The sequence below is a fragment of the Acanthisitta chloris genome, unplaced genomic scaffold, assembly GCF_000695815.1.
Source record: "Acanthisitta chloris isolate BGI_N310 unplaced genomic scaffold, ASM69581v1 scaffold40384, whole genome shotgun sequence".
Classification (NCBI taxonomy): domain Eukaryota; kingdom Metazoa; phylum Chordata; class Aves; order Passeriformes; family Acanthisittidae; genus Acanthisitta; species Acanthisitta chloris.
In genome coordinates, this window is record NW_008671670.1 from 1 (window position 1) to 26967 (window position 26967).

The window sequence follows — 26967 nt, forward strand, 5'->3', positions numbered from 1 at the left end:
GAGGTGAAGCTGCGTTTCGTAGCCCGAGTGGGTGAGAGGAGCGCTGTGCTCCTCTCCCCGCTGTGGGTGCCCTTAAGGAAGGTGGTTGTGTGAGTTAAGCGAGTGTGGTCAGGTGACACTAAGACGCAAACCCGCATTTATTGAAATTTAAAGTGGTGCGGAGATGCTGAAGGATAAGTAATTCGTATTCCTTCTGTTCACTGCCCGAGGCTGGAGACTCGAAGGTGCAGCAGCACTGAAAGCATTGCTGTGCTGAAACTTGCTGTAGTGCTGCTCAGTGCGATGCGAGAAGAGGTTTTGTGGGGTGGCAAGAGGTAACCTCGCTGGCATGGATGAAATGTCCTGAAAAAGTTGGTGTGAATCACTTTGGTTCCAAACCACAGCTCGTTTGGAACAAAACAAAGGAAACTACTTCGAGCAAATCAGAGTTTTTTCTTTTTGATGTGCCCCTTCCCGAATGCCTGATACAAGCAAGTGAAACAGTGTCTTTAAAAAAATTTAAGGCGGTCTGTTTGAAATATTTATTGTCAACGTTACTGGCTCCTTTCTTGCAGATGAGAGTCATGCTTTTAAATAGCCACTGGCATTTGATTAGAGTAATGGATTTGCAGTTAATCTCAAAAACTGGATCCACCTGTCATGGGACCTGATTACTGTCAGCTCTAGTAATATACTGTCACTACCAAGAACAGTCTTGCAACAACAATTTGTTGCTCTGTGGTTTGGTTTAGTGCTTGGGTTTTTTACTTTCAAAACTCATTTCAGCATACATTCTGTACTGTGCAATACTCCCACTTTCCATCGTCGAGACTAGTACTGTGCCCTATGAACAGTTTTGGTGATTTCAGCAGTTACTCTAAACAGGTTGGTGAAATTCGGTTGTGGGTGTTCTGTTTATCTGTGTGGGAGGTCTTTGTTGGGTCATAGATCCTAGTTTCTATTTTAATTTGAGAGTAGTCTGTTTAGCATGTGATTATAAAACTTACAGTAATGCATAATACTGGCACAGAAGTTGTGCAGGTGATTTGCTGACACTCGTTACATTCTGAAATGTAATTCAGACAACTAAAATAATACAAAATTGTTGCTAGTGCTTAAAACACCAGTAATGTAGTAAAAGAGAAAACTTGCTTAAATCATTTAGTACTTGTTCAGTTTTTCAAAATCTACACAAATTATAGATTCTGTCAGGCTATTCTATTTTGTCCTCTATTTGTCCCTTGCTTTAATCCTTCCTTAATCCTGCGTGAAGAGATTATGGCCAGTATGTCATTAAGTGTATAAACCAAGCTGTTGTTTACAGTAGGATTTCTCTTTCCAGTTTGGTAGCTGACTGTTATGGCAATTTTACATTTTAGAGCTTCATATCACTGAGGAAATAATATCATGTAAGCCTTAGGATGAGAAAAGACACTTCAGAAGCTTCTGTTAACCAGAAAAGCTCACTTTTCCTCAGGTTGGTACAAAAGAGGAAACTGAACTGCACATTTGAAAAAGAAAATATAGAGGGACCACTGGGAAGAAATTGCACACCTGAGTTAGGTATATGTGGTGCAAAGTACAAAGTGTGCAGAAGTCTGTTGTTGTGAAACGTGAATCTCTAGAGCATTTATGTTCTAACTCATCATGCTCTGTAGTTCCAGTAAAAGTAAAAGAAGCTCCCAACCCTGATGTCAGATCAGGCCGATAAATGCAAATACTTGGCAGCCTCATTTATTCTAATCAGTGGATTTATTCTAATCAGTGGATGGTGGCAGTTAGTCTTTCAGGATCCAGGGCTGTACTTCTTGGTCAGCAAAACCTGTGTCATCCTCCAGTGTGTCTTACAGACTGTGCCATAACATTGCTGTAAAATTACCTGATTAGTGTCCCAAGAATCGTCTGGGTTTTTAGATACTTGTATATGAAAGATTAGTTCTCTTAAAAGCTGGAGAAGAGCTTGAAGCATGATACCCCTGCAGTCTGGTTTTTTTCACTGCGTTTGCTTAGTTTTCAGTTGATGATGTCTCACTATAAGAGTTCCCTTGTTTGCCCTTTTTTTGGTTAACTGGTAAGCGCCAAGACAACTCTTATGAAAGAGCCATTAGTGGCATAGCCTAGTCCATGAGTGTGGAGGTGAATGTATGCAGTGAGTGTGATGGTACATAGATGTCGTTGTCAGGGTATGTTGTTTTCATACCTCTTTTTTGTGCATTTCCATAGAGCAGATTTGACACTTCCATTTGATGTATTGAAGGAATGTGTGGACTTTTCTGTACTTTACTCAATTAAGTGTTGTCATACTCTAAAAATTCCAGTATACGGCAGAAATGGAATAAGGCAATAAAATATATTACAAAACAGATAAAACGCACAGTTGGGTCTGTGATATATTATATTATATAGGACTTCTGGAGCAAAGAAGCACTTTATGTGATGCTGTTTCAGGTATAAATGCCAAAATACTATAATTGGACAAAAGGGATAATTGTAAAAGCATGTGATTAATATATACCCCAAAGAAAATCACTTGGAAAGCTGATAGGATTTAGGCATCAAAATTAGGGTACTTAAAGGTCAAAACTTGAGGTTTGTGTCTGGATCTGGGTCTATTTATTCCTAATACAGAGGTTTTCTTCTTGGTTTTTTGGTTCACTTTGTTGGAGAGAAAAAGTTTGGGCATGAAATGTGTGCGAGTTCTCCAAATTTTTTATGTAACTCTGGGAGTTCCTTTACACAGCAGGCTGGTGTACTTGAGAATGTGTTGTTCACACTTCTAAGAGGCTAATTTTATTGTTGAATTTTGCCAGGCCTGTAAATCTAGGGCCTGAGACTTGTTATCAGCTGAATTTGACTTCCTTAATATGTTTGGACAGACCAACCTGTAGCTAATTCTGGCATAAGGATAAGGACTATAGAGTTGCATCTGAGTTCTGCATCTCCTATAGAGGTAGGCTGACTGTGTGTTCCTATTTATTTGAGCTTTATTTTGTATGTTTAGACAGCAGAGGCAAAAGGTAGAGATAATGCTGTTACTGGGTTAGCCAGCAGTGGTTGGTTTGTGTTTATGCATTTGGGTTACAGCGAGTAAATGGTACAGAGATAGGCTGTTAGTTTTTTCTAGACCTGTATAAATAAGTGGATGACTTCTGAGTTTGCCTCAGTGCTTTAACTTCAGTTTTTAAGACAGTGTATAGAGTCCAGCCAGTGCTCAAATTAGAATTAGGATTTGTGTGTGGGACCTATGGGAACTAGCCATCATCTGAAGCCTTGGTGATGGATAGTACTGTGTATAGTGAAAGCTGAGGTTCAGATTCAAGTTTGGATCAGGATTTAAATTAAGATTTACATATATTCAAAGATGATTCAACACTCTTCAATGTGAATTCTCTTCCAAATGGCAACTCAGATTTAGTCTTCCATAACAATGCATGTGAGCTCTCTACTTCTTTTTGCAGGCCTTGCAAAACTGAAGAATAAACTTCAGACATTGTTGTGCCTAAGAATCATGTGATCTTCCGAGCAAGACATCCAAGCACATTTATAAGAATTCAGTTAACCTTGGCAAAGCATGCAGCAGTTATGTCGCTGCTTCACCTCTTCCTCAGTAACTTTCAAGCCTGCTTGAACTACCAATCTAAAGCATTGTTCAGACCCTGGGTTTACCATAGCGTCCTCTGCAAAATCTGGGTTCTTACCTTTTCCAAAACTTCAACCCTGACTTTGTTACAGGTTAGGAAGTTGCTGCTGTCTGCAAATTAAGAATAAGGAGTTCCATCAGAATATATCAGCCTTAAACACTCTTCTCTAGTTCTAGGGAATTATGACAGTAATCTTGACTCTCCAGTTTCTGCTTACTCTAACCCTAATTGTACACTAGGCACCTTCTGTGGTTTGAAGGACTTAAAGGAACTAGTTATATTGAAGCATTCTATTTAAAGAACACAATAGAGATCTGGGGGGTGTTATTGTTTGACACAAATAGTAGTGTCTCTGTCCTAAAATTATGTAAAATTACATAGTTTCCTTTTTTTTTTTCCCCCTAAGGACCTATGTGAGAATGACCGTGTTCTTCTCTCTCTTAAACTTCTTATCTGGATCTCGAAGTAGCAGTAGTTTGGAGGAGACCAGTGAATAACCTGCTCTGTTACGAGAAGCATTCACCAACATAAAACAGTCTGGAAGAAGATTTCGTTAAGAAAATCAAAGAGCATAGAATCCTTTAATAAAACTGAAGACATTTAGAATTTCATAACGTTTTTGGCTATCTGGGTCTTAAAAAAATGAACCGTTACACAATTATGAAACAACTAGGTGACGGCACCTATGGCAGTGTGTTGATGGGGAAGAGCAATGAGTCAGGAGAACTTGTGGCTATCAAAAGGTATGTAGCATCTCAGTTCAGTAAAGGTACTTGAAAAATCTGAAAGATTTTCACTTTTAACTTTATTGTTTTCCATTTGTGTATACTAGAATAAAATGTCCCTTTCTTAAAAGGAAATTAACTTAACAATTTTTTTTTAAATGAAGATGTTTAACAGGTGATCATGGGTCAGACTTCAGCTAACAGATCAATAGAGAGACACATCAGTTTAAGTTACAGATTTATCTCTGCTTATAAAATTGCATGCTGCATTTATTCAGTTTGAATAATCTTCCTTCTAAAAATGTTGTTAGGCTAACACCAAAGGAGAAGCAAAACTGAATGTGCAGTTGATTAAATAGGGAGTTTATTTATATGAATTGTAAGAATACTGATCTTAACAGGTAAATTTGAAATACCTTCCCTCCCATCCAGCCCCAAATCTTTTTAAGTACTGCATTAAGTTTCATGTGTTGCTACAGTGATAAATTCCAGGTAACAATCTGGTCAGGTAAATAAAGGCTGTCTCCTTGGATCTAATAAAGTTGTGTTGTGCGTAATCATGTCATACTTGCCTTAAAAGATGATTCCAAACCCACAAAATTTGTATCAGGACTGAAGAAATTCCCCTTGTATCCCTATAGAATTGCAAGCAGGATGTAAAACATAAGTTGAAATACCAGAAAGTGTACCTTGCTGAGACATTTTCTCTCATGGGTTTGCTGCAGTAAGATAATCATAACATAATTGACTGACTTTTTCTTAAAGATTTTCTGAGAATTTCAGGTTTTTAGTCCTGTTACCAAAGTTAATACTATCAAAGGTTAAAAAAAAAATCTCCAATTGATTCTTTTAATTTGTCAGCAATTTGTGGGAAGTGTTTTTCATTCTCATGGTTTCAAGATTTGGAATCTTTTGTGTAATTTTTAAGTTTTGGATTTGAGAGGGGACAGTTCTGGTGGAAGATACATTTATTTTAAATTAAAATCTTGGGTTTAAATCTCTTTGCTGTAGGCACTAGAACTTTACAGAAACACAGCAATGACATTCACAACCCGGTCCCAAGGTCTGAGCAGCACCAAATATCCATGTTTGGATCTATGCAAGATTTGCAAATAAATGTATTGCACTGTTATACATAACAATTAGTTTAGAGATGTATGTATGTATAAGTGTTGCTTGAAAAAATGAAACTGTTTTTATCTGGTAATTAATACCTTGAAACAGATTTGTAAAATGACTGGTCAAATCAGATTCTTAATTATAATAGTAAGCAGTCAAGATGCTTTGCAACTTAAAAAAATATCATTTTCTTGTTTCCCTAGAATGTGCAACTTAGGCACAAAGATGTGATGTTCCATGGTTTATGTGCAGTGTCATTGTTGTTTTCCTTATCATTAAGGGCACAATTCAATGATGGACAGGGGTTTTGTCTCCCTTGTACCTTGGAGTATCATGGTCTCTGGCTGTACTCCTCTAAAAACATATTTGAGTGTTTGATGATTAATCACTGCAGATTTCTAGCAATTCCATGTGTTGAGTTTGGTTATAATTATGTTGTTGATGGGTATCCTGGAATGTTTTAAATAGAGTGCTAAATGCAACTAATGCTACACTTGGAAAATAATATGTTCAGGATTTTTTGCTCTAGAAGCATTCTGTATTGTTCACTGAAAATACTTTATCTTGGACTTGTATTTCAGAATGAAAAGAAAGTTCTATTCATGGGATGAATGTATGAATCTGAGAGAAGTCAAGGTAAACTGGTGAACATGCCACATTTAAAAATATGTTTCTGGTTAGGATTGCATGAATGAAAAGGGCAGCAGCAATGTCCAAGCATATGGCCAAACTCTGAACTCTTTAAGTGGTGACAGATTCCACAAAACCCTGTGCTGCTGGTGCTCATAGAGCTGCTGCTGCTGTGTGGAATATCCCACAATTCTCAAGCAGTGGCCATGTCTCACAGCCAAGCCTCTTATCTTTGAGAGAAGTTGTATGTGTGTATTTCTGTGGTTTACCATCCTGCTCTTTCATTTTAATTGCAGATTTCTAGGTGTATATCTATTCCTCATATCTTGTATTTGGGGCATTTGTAGAAAGGATGGGGAGTTTTGGCTAGCAAAATGATAGAGTAACACTTGAAATCCTAGGTTTAAATTCCAAGTTATTCCATGTTTTGGGCATCTGATTTTCTGTGTATACAAAACTTCCTAACAAAGGAGTTGGATTTCCATAGTTTAGATTTCACATAATTTGCATCTCCAAAAGGGACATCAGTAAGAGAATCCTTGTTCATGAAATTTTCATGCCAAAAAAAAAAATAAAATGAATGCAAGGTTTTCTTACTCAGTTCAATGAGCAAGAGCTGTTGCAGCTTCAGATCTGTCTTTCATTGTAAGGAATTAGGGTTTTGTGCTAATCTTCACTCCAGCTATGATATAATCCCTAGAAATAGATTTAAACTACTGTTTACATAATTACTGCTTTTATTTTTAAATCAATTTAAACTGCTGTCTTGTTGTTCTTCGAAACAGAGATTACAAGATAAATATCAGATAAGTATCAGATGGACATGTGTTGTGGATTCTGTGCTAGAAACCTACATGTTTAAAATTTAGCTCTGACAAGGAATCAGGGTCACTGTGCAGTTATCTGAAGCCATACTTTGCTCTGTTGCAGTCTCTGAAGAAGCTAAACCATGCCAATGTAATAAAATTGAAAGAAGTCATACGAGAAAATGACCACCTTTACTTTGTGTTTGAATACATGAAAGAAAATCTCTATCAGTTAATGAAGGATAGGTATGTATTTTCTCACAGAACAAGTAGTGCTATCATGCTTTACTTAATGATTCTTATACTGGCTTGAAGAACACATTGGAATTTCTGGTTTTGGCTCTTCCTGCAGCCCCACTGATGTGAACAGGAGTTGCTGCACCTGCTTATCTGAGGGTAGAATTCTGCATTGCTCATTACAATATTGCAGATTGTAATGCTTTTGGAAATAACAGTTTGATCAGTTGTTAACACGATAGTTTGCATGCCTTTGGTGTGTAGAGCCATGAGAGAAATTCCAAATGTTTTATTTTTTCCTTCTTCTTTAATAGCCTTCACTATAATGTATGATGGATTGGATAAACACTGCTTGCTGTGCTTTTGCTCATGGACTTGGCTTAAGGTGGGGATGATCAATCTGCATGTATGTGCATGCACGCTCATAAGTCCAGCCTATATATAGACTACCTCTGATGTTGCAATCTTGGGCAAACAGTGCATAGCAAGGCTTGCAAGGTGGACTTTGGAATAGGACCTGCCTTTTCAGTAACATTTTTCTTTGCTGCATTCTTTTGCCCTTAATGTGCATTTCCTTAAGACTTTGTCATGCACCTTTGTCTCCTAATCTCTTGGGTTCACATCCTGAGATAGCCACTAGTGATATTGGCACAATGTTACTCAGCAGCTAAGCAGCATTGCTCTCAATCAGGGTTCCCTTAAGGGTACCCCTGGGTAACACACCGACCACAGTGCTGTGCCATCTCTGCCCTGCTATATTACTGTGCATTCCATGTTCATCTGGCCGAGCACACTGCTGGCCAACCCAGGGAGAGAGAGAATCATGAACCTCTCTGCAGAGAAGTTCCTCTACAGTACTTCAAATGAGGGAAGTTAAGGCCTGATGGAGTTTTAAGATGGGAGCTAGTTGCATCTGCCTCACTTTGTGCACAAGACTTGATGGGTCTGTTTTCATCTGTTCATGATGTGCCATGCAAAATGAAAAAACACTGTTCTGAAGATACATTTTTTCTTAATTATGTGAAGTTGTTACTCTATTTCTTTGCAGAAACAAGTTGTTTCCTGAGTCAGTCATCAGAAACATGATGTATCAGATATTACAAGGGCTAGCTTTTATTCACAAACACGGTAAGTTTCATACTAGATTTTAACTGTGTAGCACTTTTTATAGAAAATAAGATCATGCCCGGAAATAACATGAATAAAAATATCTAGCACAACTGTGTAGCACTTTTTTTAGAAAATAAGATCATGCCCAGAAATAACATGAATAAAAATATCTAGCAGAGGCTATTAACTATCTCTAATAAAATTATTCTAATCTGTTTTATGTAAGGTGCTATTTTAAACCATGCCTGAAGTTATTCTGTGTTTTCCTATAATCAGATTTTCTTCTTTGTTTTGGAAAGCATTGCCTGTTGTTCATACATTGTTTAGTATTTACCTTAGTTACCAGATGAATAAACAAACTAAAGAAACTTGTGTACTGTGCTATACTATACACTTCTGCTTTCTCAAAAAGATCTAATCAAAGACCATTGATACACTGATACTCTTGTCTTGAGAATCTATAGCCAATATGATACCCTACACATAAAACATACTAAAACAACTTGTTCACTAAGAAATTCAGACAGTCTCCTTGTCAAGTACAACCTGTTAGGATTTAAATATTTTAATAGATGAGGTGTTTCTAGGAATTACAAGCACAGTCTAAATAAGAGGTGCAGTGTGCTCACAGCACTTACAAAATTTTCAATGCTCATGTTTCAGTCTGCAAACTGCATTCTGAAATACCATTATTAAACTCCTTTGCATTTAAAAGAGTAGTAATTTACTCTCATGATCAGCTTTTTTTATTTCATACTTGTCCTTCACATCACATTGGTATTCTAAAAGCTTTCCAAAGACAATAAAATATTAGCTGAAAATGAAATAAGAAACAGTGTTCCCAGTGAGATCTGATTGGCTTTCATGTACCCTGATGAGGCCTGTTGATGAATTCAAATAAGTAATTAGTTCTGTTCATTATTATCAAATACCCAGCAACTGCCATTTTCTTGTCTTTCTGATCAAGATCATATACTGTTCTCTGATTATTAGTATCTTCCTTTCCTTCCCCATTTCTCCACAAAATTGATGAGAAATTAGATTTTAAGAAAAATTTCCAATTTTAAGTAACAATATTAATATTTCGATTTGACCATAAGTATTTGAGAATGACAGGTTTGACACATTTGGACATTTAGATTTCACTGTTATAATTTCAGCCAATTTCTTTGAGTGGTTTTCAGTTTATGCATACAGAAACTGAATGCTTTATTCTAGCAAGTGAATTTCAGTCCATTTCATTTATAGTAAAATAAACTGTGTATTCCAATTAAACAGTAGAATTGATTTGCTTAGTGACTTAACCACTGTCCATATATAGAGGTGCTCAAGCCCAGGCAAGCACTCAAGAAACTGGATATGCCTGCATTATTATTATTAGCATTTCTGAGCAGGATCTGGATATCCCTTATATGTCTGTATTTTCAAATTGTTGTCACAAGGATAAATTACTAGCTAAAAATAATTCAAGGAATTTTATGAATCAAGTAAGCATGTCAGGTGCTCTATTTTCAATTATCCAAAGCTGGCAAAGCAGCTGTAGTTTTTGCAAAATATTGCATTCTGAAATTGGTTTGCTACTTGGTGTTGCTGCAATAGCCAATTCATTTTCCTTAGTATGTTAATGACATTTTACATTTGATAATTTAAGAACACTTGGTGTAATAATCACTGAAGGGAAAATGTGTACACTTGTTGGGGGAGGGTTACAGTTCTTTTATACTGAATTTAAAAAAAAAAAAAAAGTTAAAGAAAAAGACAGAAAAAAGCTATCTTCTTCCCAAACATTCCAAAGTAAATATTGGATTACGCTGTTAGAAATTGCTGTTTAAGAAGTTATTACATGATAATTCACCATTCTTTTCTCTCTGGCCCTCTACAGGGTTTTTTCATAGAGATATGAAGCCTGAAAACCTTCTCTGTATTGGACCAGAACTTGTGAAAATAGCAGATTTTGGTTTGGCTAGAGAACTAAGATCTCAGCCACCTTATACAGATTATGTTTCTACCAGGTGGTAAGTATAGTAAGAATTAATATCCTTGACTAGTTACCTTTCTATTCCATTTTAATTTACCTGTTTTTTCTTTCCGTCCTCATAGGTACCGTGCTCCTGAAGTTTTGCTAAGATCATCTATCTATAGTTCACCTATTGATATGTGGGCAGTTGGCAGCATAATGGCTGAACTATACACACTAAGACCTCTTTTCCCAGGCACAAGTGAAGTAGATGAAATCTTCAAAATTTGCCAAGTACTAGGGACTCCAAAGAAGGTGGGACTTCAAATACTCACACAGTTGTATTTTTGAAAAAGTTAAATAAAATTATTATCAAAATATTCTATGTTATCTCTCTTTCAGAAGATGCATATTAAATTATTGTTTTAGTTAAGTTTCCTGAAGACTTAAGGTTTTCTCAACTCTTGATTTCTTTTAAGGTTCCATTAAGGCATGTAATGCTAGTCTTTGGTTGTATATTAGCATCTGTTGTATATCATACCAATATATGTAGCCTGGCTCTCCTCTGATGAAAGCCAGATAAAATTGTTTAATTTAGTTATTTAAAGTTATGCATATTGGAAAGCAAATCAGAAGTTTCTTAGGATTTAATTTGCCACAGCCAACTTGCTTTCCCTTCCTGGAAGTGTAATTCCTCTATGCTGGCACCCAGAATTTGGAGCCTGGACCATAAATACGGCAAATAATGCTTTTCATATTTTTAAAACATGGAAGAAACATTTGGTCTCACACAGATGTCTCATTAATATTATCAGCAATAAGAAGTAAAGGAGGGAAAACGTAGGATTTTAAAATTCTTTCCAGTTATTTTCTGGATGGGCTAAATACTTTTTAAAAATACAAGGAAGGTTTGGGTAGTGCCTACAAAAAGTATGCAATTAATTTACTTAAGTTTAAAAGTTGTTTTAGCAAATGAATATATGAACATGCAAGAAAAGAATAAGCTTACCTTCAAAACTTTGAATAAACTGGTAAAAAGACCATATACTATTAAATATTTTTGGAGCGTAAGGTATGAAATGGCAGATGTGTATCAGTAATTTATGGGCACAAACAGAGATTGGTGAAATAACTGGCTGAACACATCCACCTAGATCTGAAAAACGTAAGGGTGGGACAGAAAAACATCAATTTCATTGGTGTTCTACTGATATAAAATGTAGTATAATTCTTGTTCAGTAAAAGGGCTGTTATCAATAGAAAAATAAGGAACAGAAAACTTATAACAGAAATAGATTAAGCTTAGCTGGGAACATGCAGAACTCGAAGTGGTGGGAAAACATCCAAGAGACCATCCTGAGAAACAGGTGCAGACTCGTGACAGAGCAGAGTGTAAAAGGTCAGGTGGAGAGTTATAGATGATATGTGGTGGAAGTGAAAATTGAGTCTAGAGGGCTAAGGGAAAATTGGTATCATGTGTAAAATAGTGCTTACCATGGCAGTTGTACGTAAGAAATAATGTGCAATATGAACAGTATTTTAAGACTTGAGTTCTCAAACACAGATCTGAAGGTTCTTCAGCAGATCACAAGTCTAGGATAGTAAGGAGAATATTTTGATGTATATCAAGAATATCTGTGAAAGAGAGCAACATACTAACTTGTGGAACATTTTCAGTGTACAGCATAAACAAGTTCTGGAAGTGCAGGGAGTTTTTCACTGTGTGTAGTAACAGAGCAGCAATGAGCTGACTGCTGTGTGGTTTTCTGTAACCTTACAAGTAGTTAGCAGAAGCAGATCATGGCTGTTTACAGTCTGTCCTTCCCTGACTAGGAAGCATATTGCTTGGGAAAGCAGGGAGCATTACCAGCTGTGTATTTCAGAGAGAACTGTAGCCTCCTCCAATGGTTAGAGACATAGTTAGTCAGCTATCTAAGATCAGGAAGCTGTAATTAGTTCCTTTATGCCCCTGTCATCTGCAGAGCAGACTTGGGAATTTTCTCTCCTTACCGCAATGCTAAAGCATTCTTTAGGGAGATCACTGTGTGAGAGGAGTACTTAAATATTAATATAGGGATTATCATGACAAATAATACATTTGTTACAAGTGAAGTACAGTTCTGCTTTCTAAAAAAACTCAGTGGTTAATTTAATAGGCTGATTCTGAAGATAGTTTGACAAGTAGTATTTTTTTCAGGCACTCATTTTCATTTATTCCATTATTCTGCAATAAGGAATTACAGGAATCATGCCCAGGAGCTATCATCATTCCAGTTTGCCTTCCTGTGTCCAAGTCCATAACACCCTACTAATGACTTCTGTGAATTTGGGTGTTTTAAATAGTGACAGACAACTGTTTTGTTTGATTTTATAAATGAAGTTGCTTAATTTATTTTATAAAGGAATTGCACCATTCAAGTACTGGCAGTGATGGTGCACTTGTAATATGTGAATTTAATGAAAAAACAGATCATGATCTGAATAAGAGATTGATGAAATGCATTTTCATTAGCTGAAGGTTGGCAATGACACTTTAAATAATTGCAAGTTAAAATTTTTTATAAATAGAAATTTATTTATAATTTTTGCTCTTGTACTGTTTTAACTCTATCCCTATTCTTCACCAACTCAACACACAGCCCTTGGTACTTCATTCTAAATTGCTCCTTTATCACTACTTCTAGCAGTCAGATTGTCACCAAATCCAGTAAAGAAGGGCAATGCAGCAGAAGAGGAAAGAGTCGTTCTCCATTAGTTTAAATGAAACAACTATTCTCTTAGGTGGAACAGGAAGTCACTTGAAGTCTTAGAATTTATTTTAACCAGATGTGGTTTATAATTATATTTGAGTTCTTTGATTACCATGGACTAACAGAGCTAAAGCTGTTGTACATAAAAAAGATGAGTAATAGTTAGCATAGTATCTCAAAACCAAATTCTATCACATCAATACAATTTGCCCTGTAGCAGTGTAATAAGCTTGGTGAATAGCAGAAAAGCACTGATATCATATATTGTCTTCAGTAAGGTTTCTGGTACTGTCCCTCATAACATTCTCATCAGCATATTTACATAAACAAACTGTGTGATAAGCAGTCTTGAAAGCCTTATTCAGGGAGTAAGCTTCACTGCTTCTCATTCAAAATGAAAGCTGGGTTGGATAGAACTCAAGCGGTTCTGCATCTGATGAAATTTAAAAATTGTATTGAAGGCCTTCTGATGGAAAAGATTTTACTTCTTGAGCTGGTAGATAGCTGGGAAGGACTGAGTGTATTAGAAGACAAGATTAGAATTTAGAGGGGTTTTTTATAATATTAGAGATGTAGCTTTATTGAAATTTCTTTAGTAGTGTGCAGAATGCTGCACATAGGCAATTCCACCTTTACCTACAGGAGAGCTTGAGAAGGACAACCATTGGAGACTGATACATTCACTGGTGTTGTAATAGTTGTAATGGAAAACAGGAATGCTTGTTTTCAACTATACAGGAAGGAGCCATGCAGACCAAGCATGACTCAAGCTGCATTAAATTTGATCTAAGACCTCAAAGATACTGTCTTAGTTCTTTTTTGGTACTCATTTTTCTTTCCTTTGAAACAGAGTGACTGGCCAGAAGGATACCACCTTGCTTCTGCCATGAATTTTCGTTTCCCACAATGTGTCCCAATAAGCCTAAAAGCTCTCATCCCGAATGCAAGCAATGAAGCAATACAGCTAATGAGTGATACGCTGAACTGGAATCCAAAGAAGAGACCTACAGCAAGTCAGGTCTGAGCACATGAACAATTAAGTATAAGACTGAATTTTCTTGCCTTGTTAAACAATTGTAGATACAGAAACTAATTAGTTATCATAATACTGATGGCCACAGAAACATCTCCTCATTTTGAACACTTTGATGGGAATGAGACTGAGAAGTGAAGATAGAAAGTTCTAAACCTGACTCAGCAGACATCATAAGCTCTTTAGTTGTTTCTGCAAATGTTGTCTTCTGTATTGGCATATTTTGAAACTCTCTCTGTATAGGATAGCTAAAAATCTGAGCTGCAAGTTCCCTCAGTTGTGGCTATGAGTCACTTTTGCCACCTTCTTTTTCCTCCTCATGTGTACAAAGAGGGATATTGAGGAGTAAGCTTTGCTTTTGGTGAAGCTGCAGATGGAATGCAGTATGGTACGAAAGAGCTGCACTGTAAACTGTACTAAGTGCTAAGGAAAGAACTTTGTGAAGAACATACCAATAGGTCACAAAGGTCACATTTTTTTCTCCAAGTTAATTTTTAAAAAAAAATATTTCAGGTATTAAAGATGGTTACATTCTATGGATTTTTTTTATTCATACCTAATGGAATCCTACATAGATGGTATAAAAGAGGAATACAATTGGGAAAGAAAGGACATCTTACAGGTTATCCTAGGTGGATGTAATGTAAGTGATTCAGAAGCAGTTAAGCAGATGGTACCAAGTAGAGCAATCATTTCTCTCCACTTTATAAAGCATCTCTTTTGTACAGTCAGTGAGACCTACCTGTAGTCCAGTACTATGTAGCTCTACACAAAATACTTTATGGTGCTTTATAAAAGCAAATAATGAGCTTTTACACAAGTGACTTATCAAGGAAGCAGCTGCAGCAGTTGTCTAATCCACAGTCAAAAGGAAGAGTTTAATGCATATACATGGCAATGTGTACAAAGACAGCAATTCTTGAGTGCAGCTGAGGCAAAACATCTCTGTGGGAACTAACAAAGAGTAGCAGAGTGTGTTGTTTTGACATAGGAGCTGTGTTACTAAGGTATGTCCATGCTGTGCATCTAGTGGTGGGCATGAAAAGATCAGAGGAAAAGGATGAAATGCATGTCTGGCTGAAGACAGACACTGTAGTTTCCTAATAAACATCACAAAGGCACAGCAAGCATGGTGAGTGTATTTAAAGCAAAACAAAAGCAGGGAAAGCTGGTGATAAGAAAAATTAGGGAGAAACTTTGCTCGTTAATATTCTCTAATTGTAAAATCTGTACATGGCGATCATCTCACCTCTGGATTTTAGTTGGATTTTTGTTCGTTTGTTTGTGTTTCATTAAAAAAAACCCAAGCTGTTCATTGAGTTGCCAAAACATAATCAGCAATGGAAACATGTAATAAAGCATGTGGCTAAAGGACTACTTGTTTTAAAATTGAAATTTGTTATTGCATGAATATAGAACGGTGTTGAATGTAAAATGCACCTCAAAATACTAGACTCCACAAAACCTAGCAGTAAAGGAGGGAAAGAAAGGACATGACTTGTAGCATGTACAAATTGATTAGTCTTACTAAATTATATGATGGAAAGAGATTGAAATACAGAAGTGCCAGGTATCAATGCACACTGTTTGTGTATGATCTTATTATGCATCTGTCTTGCATCTATGCTGTAAAGCTTGCTTAAATATTTCAGAAACCTGCTTAGGAACTTGATGAGGTTACCAAAGTCAACTTTTTGAAGTAAAATGGGTGTATCTTCTTCTGCAGGCTTTGAAGTACCCTTACTTTCAAGTTGGCCAAATTTTAGGACCTCCTCCTCAGTATCTGGAGAAGCAGACTCCGACTAAACCAGTTCAGCCAACAGAGCCAAAACCAGCTTTACCAAAACTGGAAGCTACATCCAAGCCAGAACCTCTGTCTTCACCTGATTTACCCGGCAAAACAGAGCCACAGCCTTTGCCAAAGCTTAACCACCAGCCTCTCCAGCAAATTCAGTTGCCTCAGAATACAGCTAACTACCAAGTACCAAAACAGCAGCAGCCTCAGGCACAACCATTTTTTCCACTTGTCAATAAAAACTCATCGCCAGTAAGTTGTCTTTAATAAATATTTATATTATTTTATTAAAATCTATACTAACCCAGGCGATACCTTGAAAATTGTCATATGTCTTATTAGAGGAAATACAGATAGATAATTAGGGATTAATTGAGGATATAACAGACTGCTTATTAAAGTTTAGCAGCAAGTCAGAAGAATAGACTGTTTGTAGCAACAACAGACTGTAGCAACACTGTATGTTGATTTAGAATAGCCCTTACAGATGTGCTTATGCAGGAATGTAGTTGCAGCAGCTATCACTTATTGACCTTTGATAATATAATATAATATTTACAATACTGTCTAGATACACAGAGAAGTGGAAAGGGAGAATTTCACTTGCCTATTGCAGGAAAATACCCAAGAAGGTTCATCCAGTTGCTAACCTTGTAAAAATTTAACAATTAAGACTTCTAGTAAGATGAATAGTAAAAAGCTTTGGTTTCTAATCTTCATTTCACTTTTGTCTTGTACTCACCGAACTGCAATATAAAGTATGTTAGAAATAATATTTATTTAGAAAATACCAGGAAGTTAACTATAGTCAGATTAAAAGATAGTTGTAAAATTGAGTAATTTCATTTGAAGAGAATGTTAAAGAAAGGCATGGCCATCTTATTCTATTTGCTGTGTTTACTTTGAGGCTAGAGCAGTGTTCTGCACCACTGTACTCTACTCCTTGACAGTTCATCTACCACTGTTGAGAACACAAATTCAGCAAGACACTGCTAGTAGAGGCTGAACACTGAACTGGGTCTATTTGCAAAATAGAATGTTAACCTCACTACTTCAGGTAGATTTGAGCAGCATAAGGATGACAGTCCAAAAGAACTACACTTAAAATACATACTGGCATTACTGTTTAGTTTTGTGCTTAAAATCATCCTGAGACTATAGCCAAAACAGGCACAACACAATGGGGAAAATTCCATCAAAGTTCTTAAGCAGTTGAAAGGAAGTGAACTAGATATAAAATATAAAAGGTTAGAATTTAATTAAAGTGGAGTTTTTTTCCTATTTAAAATAGAAACAAGCAGGTGGTGGCTCTCAGAACAGTGCACTGGGTCCTAAAAGCTGCAGAAGACGATGGGGTCAGACTTTGGTAAAGGCTGTGGATAGCTGGGATGACATGGATGACCCAGAGTTTGGAATATCATGTTCAAAGAAGCCTAGCATTGCACTGCTAAAAGAAAGGAAAACCAAGGAGTTTCTTTTTAGGTAAGTTCTACAATTATAAAATCAAAATTTCTTTTGATTTCCAGTAGATTTATAGATTGATTAAGTCTGCTGAAATTCAAGTCACCAAAATTCTGCAAGAAAGCAAAGAGCTGAAGGAGCAGACCAGCTTCAGGTGTGGTGTTGATATTGTGCTAGTAGTATCTAAACAGATTCAGATTTGTTTTCAGGCACTGTATAGTTTAGGTACTTGTTGTGTTACTAAGAAACTGTCTTATTAAAATCAGACATACTAACCTAATTTCCTTTGTTGGTTAAGTTTGGTATTAAGTTGTGCCAGTTATCCACATTTGCTTTTTATTCTGTAGTGTTGGCTACACGTTTTGCTTCAAAGTCCCAGCTCAAAATCTCATGAGTTATTAGGTTTGGCTGTTACTTTGTGGCAATAAACTCTACTAATGGAAGTAGCATAGTGAAGAGCACAGTGCTATTAAGTCTAAGGTCAGCCCTGAAGTCGGAGTTGTTGGTCACATTCTTTGAATGTCTTTTTCAGTGTGCCAGAACCAAAAGCTTCATGCTGTATCCAGCCAGGAGGTGAAAATAAGGTTTTGATGAGAAATGATTCTGTAAGATCAAATACATCAGCAAAACAGTACTATCTAAGACAATCAAGATATCTACCTGGTAAGAGTACAAGTCAATACATATAGGAAATACAAGCTATGAACAATCTACATACAGTGCATTTAATCTTTAGATTTCTCACTGGATAATTTTGATATTCACAACCAGGCTAAATTTTCAAGTTTTGGACTAAATGCCTTTCCAAGAAAATATCTATCACAGCTGATGCAGAATTTCCTGTCTCTGTGTGCTGGTTTGGGCTGAAATAGGGTTAACTTTCTTCACAGTGGCTAGTATGGGGCTATGTTTGGGGATTGTGCTGAACACAGGGTTGATAATGCAGATGTTTTTTTCTACTGTGTAATCCCATTAACTTTTGTAATGATTGTAACATGCTGAAGTAACAAGAACCTGTTTGTCCTCCTTTTAACTTAACCCTTGAAGAAATAGTTTATTTTCAGCCTTGAGAACCCTACATTTTGATAGGTAGTTTTAATCTCTGCTAATTTTTTGAGACACAGAAATAGCAATAATGAGATTATGGTTTTATAGAAACCAAGTAACTGTATTAAAAGACTTTTAAAAGTTCTCTTGAAAGCATGAAGAAAATTATTCTTAAATCAATGTCTCTAGTTTTCATGGTTTGGCTTAAAAATCTAACTTTATCAATGGACATTGTTAATTTACATTAATGGTGTTTACATTGTGCCACAGATAATTCAGTGTTTTTTACTGTTCTAGAAATGTCCTTTTTAATCAGTTGAATTATGTTTGAAAATTGATTTCTATAACATTCTGCATAATTTGTTTCCTAAGGTGTAAACCCAAAGAGTGTCTCTTTAGCAACAGTCAGTAAAGAAGGATCACAAGGAACCTGGAACAACCAGTTGTTTACTAAACCGCTGGCACATACTGGAGGAGGATTGACTTTCAGCAGAAATATTACAGGTGAAAGAGTAATTGAAAATGGTCACATTATATCTCATCGTACTTTATTTAATTATTTTAAGATAATCTGGTTGAACTTCTGTGGTCAAGCTTAGCTTCTAGGCACTTTTTCTTCTCTTGTTTTAATGACAGACTCTTAAAATAAAAACTTTCACGTATAAAACTATGTATTTTGCTTTCACTGCATAAAGGAAGTACAGAGCAGCCTCTGAAATAAAGTTCTGTCAAGATAATCCTCTTAGACCCTTATTTTACTGTGCTAATTCAAGCAAATAGCTTGACCTTATTACTGCCTGCACAATGTGCCATGGAACACTATGAAACAGTGATCTCACCTATGAAAACATAATGGTGGGTGGTGTGCTCATGTAACAAAAGTGCTGTCTAATATTCTAAGCATGTCTTTTAGTGGTTTTGTAGCTTTGTCCTAAATACTTTGCCACATGAAGAGTCCCCTTATTTTCAGTAGGGAACTCTCTATAATGTTCTTTTGAAGAACACTATTATCAGCATTCTACAGAGTAAAGACTAAGACTAGTTTAAGACCTTATCTAAGATTTCACTAAGTATCAGACTCCAGACTAAAATCCATCTTCTCACCACCAAGCCCTATACTTTAAGTACATTGTCCTGTTACCCTGATATGGAAGGTTACCTTGTTAGCAACTCTGCAGCCATTGTCCAGCTAGGAGGAGTCACTCTCAAATACTTTAACACAAATAAACCACCCAGCCTTACATGCTTGTACAGAAAGAACTTCAGAAGGTTTGTTTACATGCAGATCGTGCACCCCTTCTTAATAGCTATTCTGCAGTGTCAACAAATCTGATTTTCCCCTCTGAAAGTCAGGGGAGCTGAAGTTGTTCGTCTGAATTAATGTGCAGGATTTTATAAAGTGGAAAAATAACAGCACCTACAAGAATTTTTTATGGTATAGAAGAGATTTTTTAAAGTAATCATCATGTGCACCCTTTTGTTTTCTGAGATATAATATCCATGTGCTTCAGAATTAATGAATATATTCATAAAATAATCTTGCAAGGGAATTGAGCACAAAAAGGCAAAGAGCTGCTTCCAAAAGTATGCATCGTGAGCAAGATATCTACTTACTGAACTGCACTGAAAATAAAATTAAGGTGAATGCTAATGGTAGAAAACCTGCTTTTGTCTTACTACCAAAACTTTATAGAAAAAAAACCAAAAATAGGTTAGTTTTGTATGTTTGAAAATGCTTGGTATTATTTCCATCAGTATCTTAAATTGAATGTGATGTTTCGTACACTGGGGAGACAGCAATGTTTAAGACAGACACACATGAAACCAGGATAGCTGGATCACAGAAACCGAACACACGTAAATTATGTATGTTTTTTTTCATATTGACAATCTGAAAGTTGACACTGTGCTGTGTTTAAATAACTTAGTGCTTAAACTTGTGATTTATGTGTCTGTGTGACTGATATGTGATTGCATTGTTGGTAAATCATATTTTTATTCCATTATTAGAAGGACCTTGTAAAGTAAATAGTTGAGAATAGTATTTCCTGCTTATGAAAAGAAGAATGAGACATTATAGTTTCAAACATGTCAGATACTCGTTCTTTCTTGCTTTTTCCTCCTCTCATTTCTTTGACATCACCTTACTGTGTTCCTTACACCCTTTTTCTAAAGTTCTGTCTTTCCATCTTTTTCTTCCTTTCATTTTCCTTGCCTGCAGATGAGAACTTAATTATACCTATTGAAAAACTATCATGCAAAGAAAGGTTGAATGAAAAATTAGAGGATCCAAAAGGTAATTTATAGCAATTATAGCATGGTTCTTTGTACATCTCCTATTTGTGTTTTAAAGTTTATTGAAAATTTTGCATTTATAATGCAGGTTCCTGATTATATACTTCATTTTCAGTTGCAATCTGTTTTGTCGAACCTTGCTCTCTTCATTGTGACTTCTTCTGGATTCTTGGCACTTACTGCACGTTACCAGACAGAGAATATTTTATTATCCTAATTCTAATCCTCAGCAGGTCACTGCACTGTTGCTGGATAATGGTGAAGAAGCAATCCTAAAGCAGCATGTGCTTCTCTCCTGAAGGACTTCTTGTTCATGGCAGCACTCGGGACTTACACCATTGTCTGCATTCTGATTCTCTACCTGTTACAGTGACTTTATGACACCGTGGTTGCACAGATTTTGGCAGAATTACCTTAGAGTAAGAGGGTGGAAACTCAGGTTTCCAGACAGCATAGTTTGTGTCTAAACACACTGTTGGCTGTGAGCATTGTAAAGCTGCTGGAATGTTTGACCTCTCCTCTAGTTCCAGGGCCCTTTGGTGTGTACAGCCTGTGTGATAGGTCTCATTGCAACTATTTGTAGGCTTTTTTGAACTCCCTACCCAGCTCAAACAATTCAGGGACTTTATTCTTTATGAAGAATCAGGTGCGTTTTGTTTGAGGTAGGGGGTGTGGCCTGGGCCATGCTTAAACCTGTTGACACCCTGGCAATGAGTGTTTGCTTATACACCTGCTGCCAGACCTCCTGGATGCATCGTGGATGAATATTCTATACCAACAACCTCTTCTTTTGTACAACAGTAGTCAGAGGTAAGGAACTGTGCTTTTATGTAGGCTATTTTTTATTTGTAGCTATTTTGTTATTTTATATTGAACTTTTTTCCTCCTTCCCTTGTGCTCATCCAACAAAAGATCACTCCTCCAGACCTCTGTTTCACCCAGACTGTCCATCTTGGCTGCACTCTTTCATTTCCTACAGAAGGATTCATAAAGCTCATTGGACATCAAGAGGTAAGGAGAACCAAAAAAAACCGATTGAGCAATTTGTGATAACTAAGCAGCTTTGCTGAGCCATAGATAAGAAGCAGACAGAAGTAGTCTTTTTGAGGTTGTATTAACTGAGGCAGATCTGTCATGTTCTTATTTTCAAACCTCAGAATTTTAAGGAAGGCTACTGAGCTGTCAAGGCTATGAACCATTCCCAATAATTAGGAACTGGGGGAATAAGAAAATGTGTGTATGTGCACAGACCAGTGAACAAACCACTAAAACTGTGTTGTTTTGGTTTTCAGGCAAAAAGAAAGAACAACTTGAACACTGCAAGAAAGTTAAATGTTATTGGAATACTTCATTAAAAGTTGTATTTTTCACCAGTTGTATTATTGCATCATTCTTTACTGTGCCAGACATTGGCATCAACTGGATAGAGGAAAGCCACGTGGAGACCCAACCATTTGCAGAACTGATAAAGTGACAGTTTGGGGAGACTTGCCAAACTGAGTTAGCTGAATGCTTTTTGCTAGTACTTCTGAATAGGGAGGTATGCAATGACCCAATGCAGCTGTTATTAGCTGATGATAACTTCTGGAGTTTGTAGATGACCAATTTTTCAGCTTATAGATCCACTGCTCTGAGAACTTAAATTATCACAGAGAACTGGGAGCATTTGTGTGAAGAGGAACATTTTGGACTGCATTAAGGCCACAGATTTAGGAGACAGAAAAACTGTCAAATCAGATATTGTGTGTTTTACTGCAATACCATTGAAACTATGATGAATACGCTCACACTTGATAAAGGTCAAAGTAAACCAGTGTGTATGGCTTTGTACCTCACAAATTCAATACTACTGAACACATACCCACACCATCAGAGAAAAGCATTTCTCTCTGGACATTGTGCCAGCACAGTCTTAACACTGTCCCAAGTGATGACAGACATGGAGATGGTAAAATATTTTCTTGGAGCAGGGAGTCTTAAGAATTGTAACAGATCCCCCTGCCACTGGATGCTAATTTGAGTACTGATTTTGTGTGTACATGCACAGTGCTTCTCAGCTTCTAAGAGAGGATGGTTATGGAACCTTCCCAAGGTGGCACTGCTTTAAAGAAAGATCTGGACCAAACTTGGCACCATAGAATTATGACCAGGGTTAAAGAAAGAGGATCGTTGGGTCTGAAATTTATAGCAGGCCTTTTAACTCTGGAACTGGCAAAGTCAGCTTCAAGTGGTGCATCACTTCCCACAAGAAAAGTTGGGTTCCATTCTTTTAGATAGATTTAGGCCAAACATGTTGAGCACAAGAGTAGTGCTGAGCACTAGTTTTTAAATATTGAACTACTTAAACAACCTTCCAGTAAAGCAAGTAGCTGTAGGCAAAAGGTAAGAGTCTGCCTTTCTCTAAAACTTGGTATAAACCTTTTTATGTGGTCTACGTTTAATGAAAGTACTAATGAAATGTTCATCCTGCTCTGTTGTCTTTTTTCCAGCAGAATTCCTGCTTGCAAGTCTGCTAAGGGCTGTAAAGGGTACAACTAATATACTAAGCAAAGAATGAATATATACTTTTTTCAAGAGATGAGCACTAGGGACTTTTTAAAGAACACTTGTACTTGGTACTCCTGTGGTACTGCAAATATATTTTCAAGTGACTATAAAAAGCAGGCAAGGTTTTCTGAATGCAACTGAAAATTGTAAAATTCTGTTATGTCCACAGGAAATTCTGGCTTTGTAAGCAGTGCTGCTTACAACCCATCAGGAATATGTGCCCCTTCCTTCCATAAAAAAGAAGTTGGATCAGCTGGACAACGGATACAGCTAGCACCTCTTGGTCCACCTGTATCAGGTAAGAAAATGTCCTTTTACCATAGATAACCAACGCAAATAGAAATGTTGATTTTCCATGCTTCCTAAGAAATTTATTAGCCCTTAGTAAAGTTTTCCTCGTGTTTTTAAAATAAAATTGTAAGGCATAAATTGTTCTTAACATAAGTGAATTTAATGTAGGTGCCCAGAGGCAATCCTGATAGCTAGAGAAACTATTGCTACTAATATTTGTTTGGTAAAAGAGAAAATAATTCCAATTTGAATTCTAGCCGGTTTGGACCATTTGCTAAAGTACTGTTCATTAGTGGTGAAGGGTTAAGCAGAATATGTAAAATGTGTAACTCCATAACAGTTGTGCAGATTGGGCTCCATTCATCTGTTAAAAACAGTGTGAAATCTGTTCTGGATGTAACTGTTACCTTGGATCCTCTACAGTATGGACAACATTCTGAGCACTTTCTTTGGTATGATTTCAACTCAGAGAAGATGAACATAAATGCTCAAGATGCAGGAGAAACTGGTTTGTGAATAAGATTTAGAGCCATTGTCCAAACCCAGCAGCACGAGTTACTTCAGAGGAGATAGCAAGGCCCTAAACTAATGGTGAATTGTTTAGCCAATGGACCTATGGCAGACCAATCTGATGTGGTCCTGCTTAATAAGGCTGTTTTTTTGGTGATGTGCTTTTTTGAGTTACCGGTTCTCCTCAGGAACTTGCAAGTGAAGTCAGAGAAGCAAAGAGGGAGGGAGGGAGGGAAGGAAGGAGATGGCACACATATTTAAGATACCCTTAAATGTATGCATATTCTGTGTCTGAGTTGATCAGAAGCCCATCAGGGAAGGCTGGAGCTGCACTTCACTATCTTATCAACTCACTGCTGAAACACAGCAGTGAGAGTTTTGATTTGTCACAGTGCATGGATCAAGAAGTTCACAGGAGGACAAAATCTGCAACTATCTCTAGACTGCTGTGAATAGTGCGAAAGAAAAGGAATTATATACGGTGTTCCAAAGGGAAATAAATTCCCTGTTAATCTGTAATTAGAAATGGAGAATGTCTAGTAAAAGTCAGAAAGGCTGGCAGATGGAGGTCAATTAAGAGACTCTTCCATGTCCTAGAGAAAAGCAAGAATCCTATTGCTTAAACCCCTCATATTTAGCCTAAACTGCAGATTTGCATGGGAAGAGAGATAAGGATGAAGCAAATGGCAGGTTTTATCTCCTAGCTGTCCATATTTGAACATTGCTTTGTATTATCCAAACTAAAATAAGTTATGCTCTGAATTGGTTTTGGTCTCTCAATTTGTTAAGGTTTTAATGCCATAATTTAAATAATTCAATATAGTATAAAAGATTAGTTTTTCTGTGGAAAATGCCAGGACCCAGGAAAGTCAAGGCCTTCAAGATGGTGTAGGCTGGAATCATACTTGCTGATGAAAGATAGGGAATGCCAGCCAACAACAAAAAGGAACAGTATTAGTTTTCAAAGAGGTGGAGACATGACTCTCAGTTTCAGTACTTTGATGTTCCTTCTTTTTAAATGTCTTGATCTTTACCTGTTCCTTAATGCGTTCAATCCACTGTTGAAAAATACTGCCAAAAAATAGGTGGTTTTCCGTAAGAAACAGAATGTTACATAGGCACCAACACCTCATTAATATTCAATTTTTTTAAGAGTATCAGTAATACATAATAAAAGAAGACTAAACTACAACAGTAGGAATGGAAAGGACAGAATCTAGTCTAGGAATGCTAAGGAAACCATGGTAAGGTGTAGCAGGAATCTGGATAAGAGATGTCCCAAATGACTGACCTTAAAGGACTGGGAAAATGGCACAATCAGTCATGAACATGATGAAATTTCAGTCCCTGTGACAGGGCAGTTACTTTAATCACACAAAGCTTGAGGAAGGGGTAACTACCTGAAATGCAAAAAGGGGAAATCTGAGTAGTAAGGCCAGGAATACAGTAGTGCAGTACTGCTAGTGCCTGAGATCAGGTGGATGCCAGTATTAAGGGATAGAAAGAACTTCAGACTTGGAATAGATCCTATGCAATCAATGGAGGAATGGGGAGTGAAGCAAAGAGGACTCGTCACCAGGTACAACAGGAGTTATGAGCTAAGAAGAAGAGGAATAAAAGGCATAAAATCTCAAAAGAAATGAGGGTCTCTGGAAGCTGTCCTTCATTCTAAGCTGTTTGGGTCTTAATAATTTCAGCAACATTATAATTACATATTTTTTAAAATATTTGTGATAGAAGACAGAACACTTTCATCCTGTAGCAGTTTTGTAATAGGAGATACAGAGTTGTAGGCATACGCGTCAGTTTTTCCACGGAATTTCAGTGGAGATGAAATCAGTGTTTTCTCAAGACATTGCTGCTAAACAAGTATCCAGTAGGTGAGAATTAATAAGACACATGAACTATAGGAAACATTAGCCTTATCTGAAAACAGGTATAGACTGCATGTTCTCAGGCACATGGTGTGATTCTTGGGGTTGTCCTGTGCAAGGCTAGGAGCTGGACTCAATGATCCCAGTGAGTCCCTTCCAACTCAGGATGTTTTATGACTTCTATGACACATAAGAGACCAAAGCATCCTGCTACATTAGCATCCTTGAGTACCACACGTCATCTTTAAACTCTCATTCTTTTCTCTGTAAAGAGGTAAAATACCTTTTTAGTCATAATTAATTCTGAGTTCTTGTTTCTTTCAGATTATTCCTGGAAAACCAAAGCTGCTCGTGTTGCATTACCGGGTCCTGCTTTCAATTCAGCACCAAAAAACATGAGTATCTTAAGTCGCTCACCAACAATTCAGCCAGTACATGGAAGAACAGACTGGGTGGCCAAGTATGGTGGAAACAGATAGAAAATGCCATCCTGTACAGCTGTTATGTGCACTGTGTTCAGTTCTCCTGCACTTGGAAACCTGAAATGCCTATTTGCTCTAACTTCTCCTAAGACTATGCAATAGCAAAGAAGTAAAAAAGACCTTGTGTTCCTGTTACCTGTAGAAAACATATAATACCACGTAAAGCACTGGCTATAAAGTAGGATGAAATGATGTGTTGTATAACACATATTGCCAAAACTACTGAGAAGTGGATTTCACTCAACATTTTTTCTATAGATGGATCTCCTATCCTTGTACATCTGTTATAGTTGTTCATCCAGTGCAACATCTGCTGTTGGTATATGCTTGAAGCACAAAAGCAGCTAGGCTTCCAGGTGTTAGGCTGGTTCCTTAGCAGGAGGATGAGTGAAAGCATAGATCCAGCTTTGTGAAGAGTACCACACTCTCCTACAAGCATTACAGAACTCACTTGTAACTAAGAGTTACTCAGGGTCTTTAAGGTGCAAATATTCATGTAGCAATGCGAATTTAAATTCTTGTAGTAGGACATAAGCAATCCACTGATAGATACTACACAAGGAAACTCTAAACCCTAGGCTGATATATGGCTATTGAATGATGCAACAATATTGGAAAATAGCTAAACAAGTACTGAATGCTGGACTTACCTCACCAAGCTGTGAAGTGAAGTGAAGC

General features: G+C 36.9%; 1 protein-coding gene across 2 annotated transcripts; it reads left to right on the forward strand.

The window, feature by feature from the left end:
• Positions 1 to 4007: 4007 nt before the first annotated feature.
• Positions 4008 to 26300, forward strand: MAK (male germ cell-associated kinase). 2 transcript variants are annotated; one of them, XM_009074183.1, is made up of 13 exons: positions 4008 to 4363; positions 6046 to 6100; positions 7025 to 7146; positions 8186 to 8265; positions 10130 to 10262; positions 10348 to 10519; positions 13805 to 13972; positions 15714 to 16034; positions 17098 to 17264; positions 17776 to 17906; positions 18663 to 18794; positions 23302 to 23430; positions 26132 to 26300. In XM_009074183.1, the coding sequence occupies exons 1-13, from the start codon at positions 4263 to 4265 to the stop codon at positions 26284 to 26286; spliced, it is 1866 nt and encodes a 621-aa protein (XP_009072431.1). In that variant the 5' UTR covers positions 4008 to 4262; the 3' UTR covers positions 26287 to 26300. The 2 variants fall into 2 exon arrangements, with proteins under 2 accessions (XP_009072431.1, XP_009072432.1); XM_009074184.1 differs by lacking the exon at positions 23302 to 23430 and having other exon boundaries at positions 26132 to 26286.
• Positions 26301 to 26967: the final 667 nt, after the last annotated feature.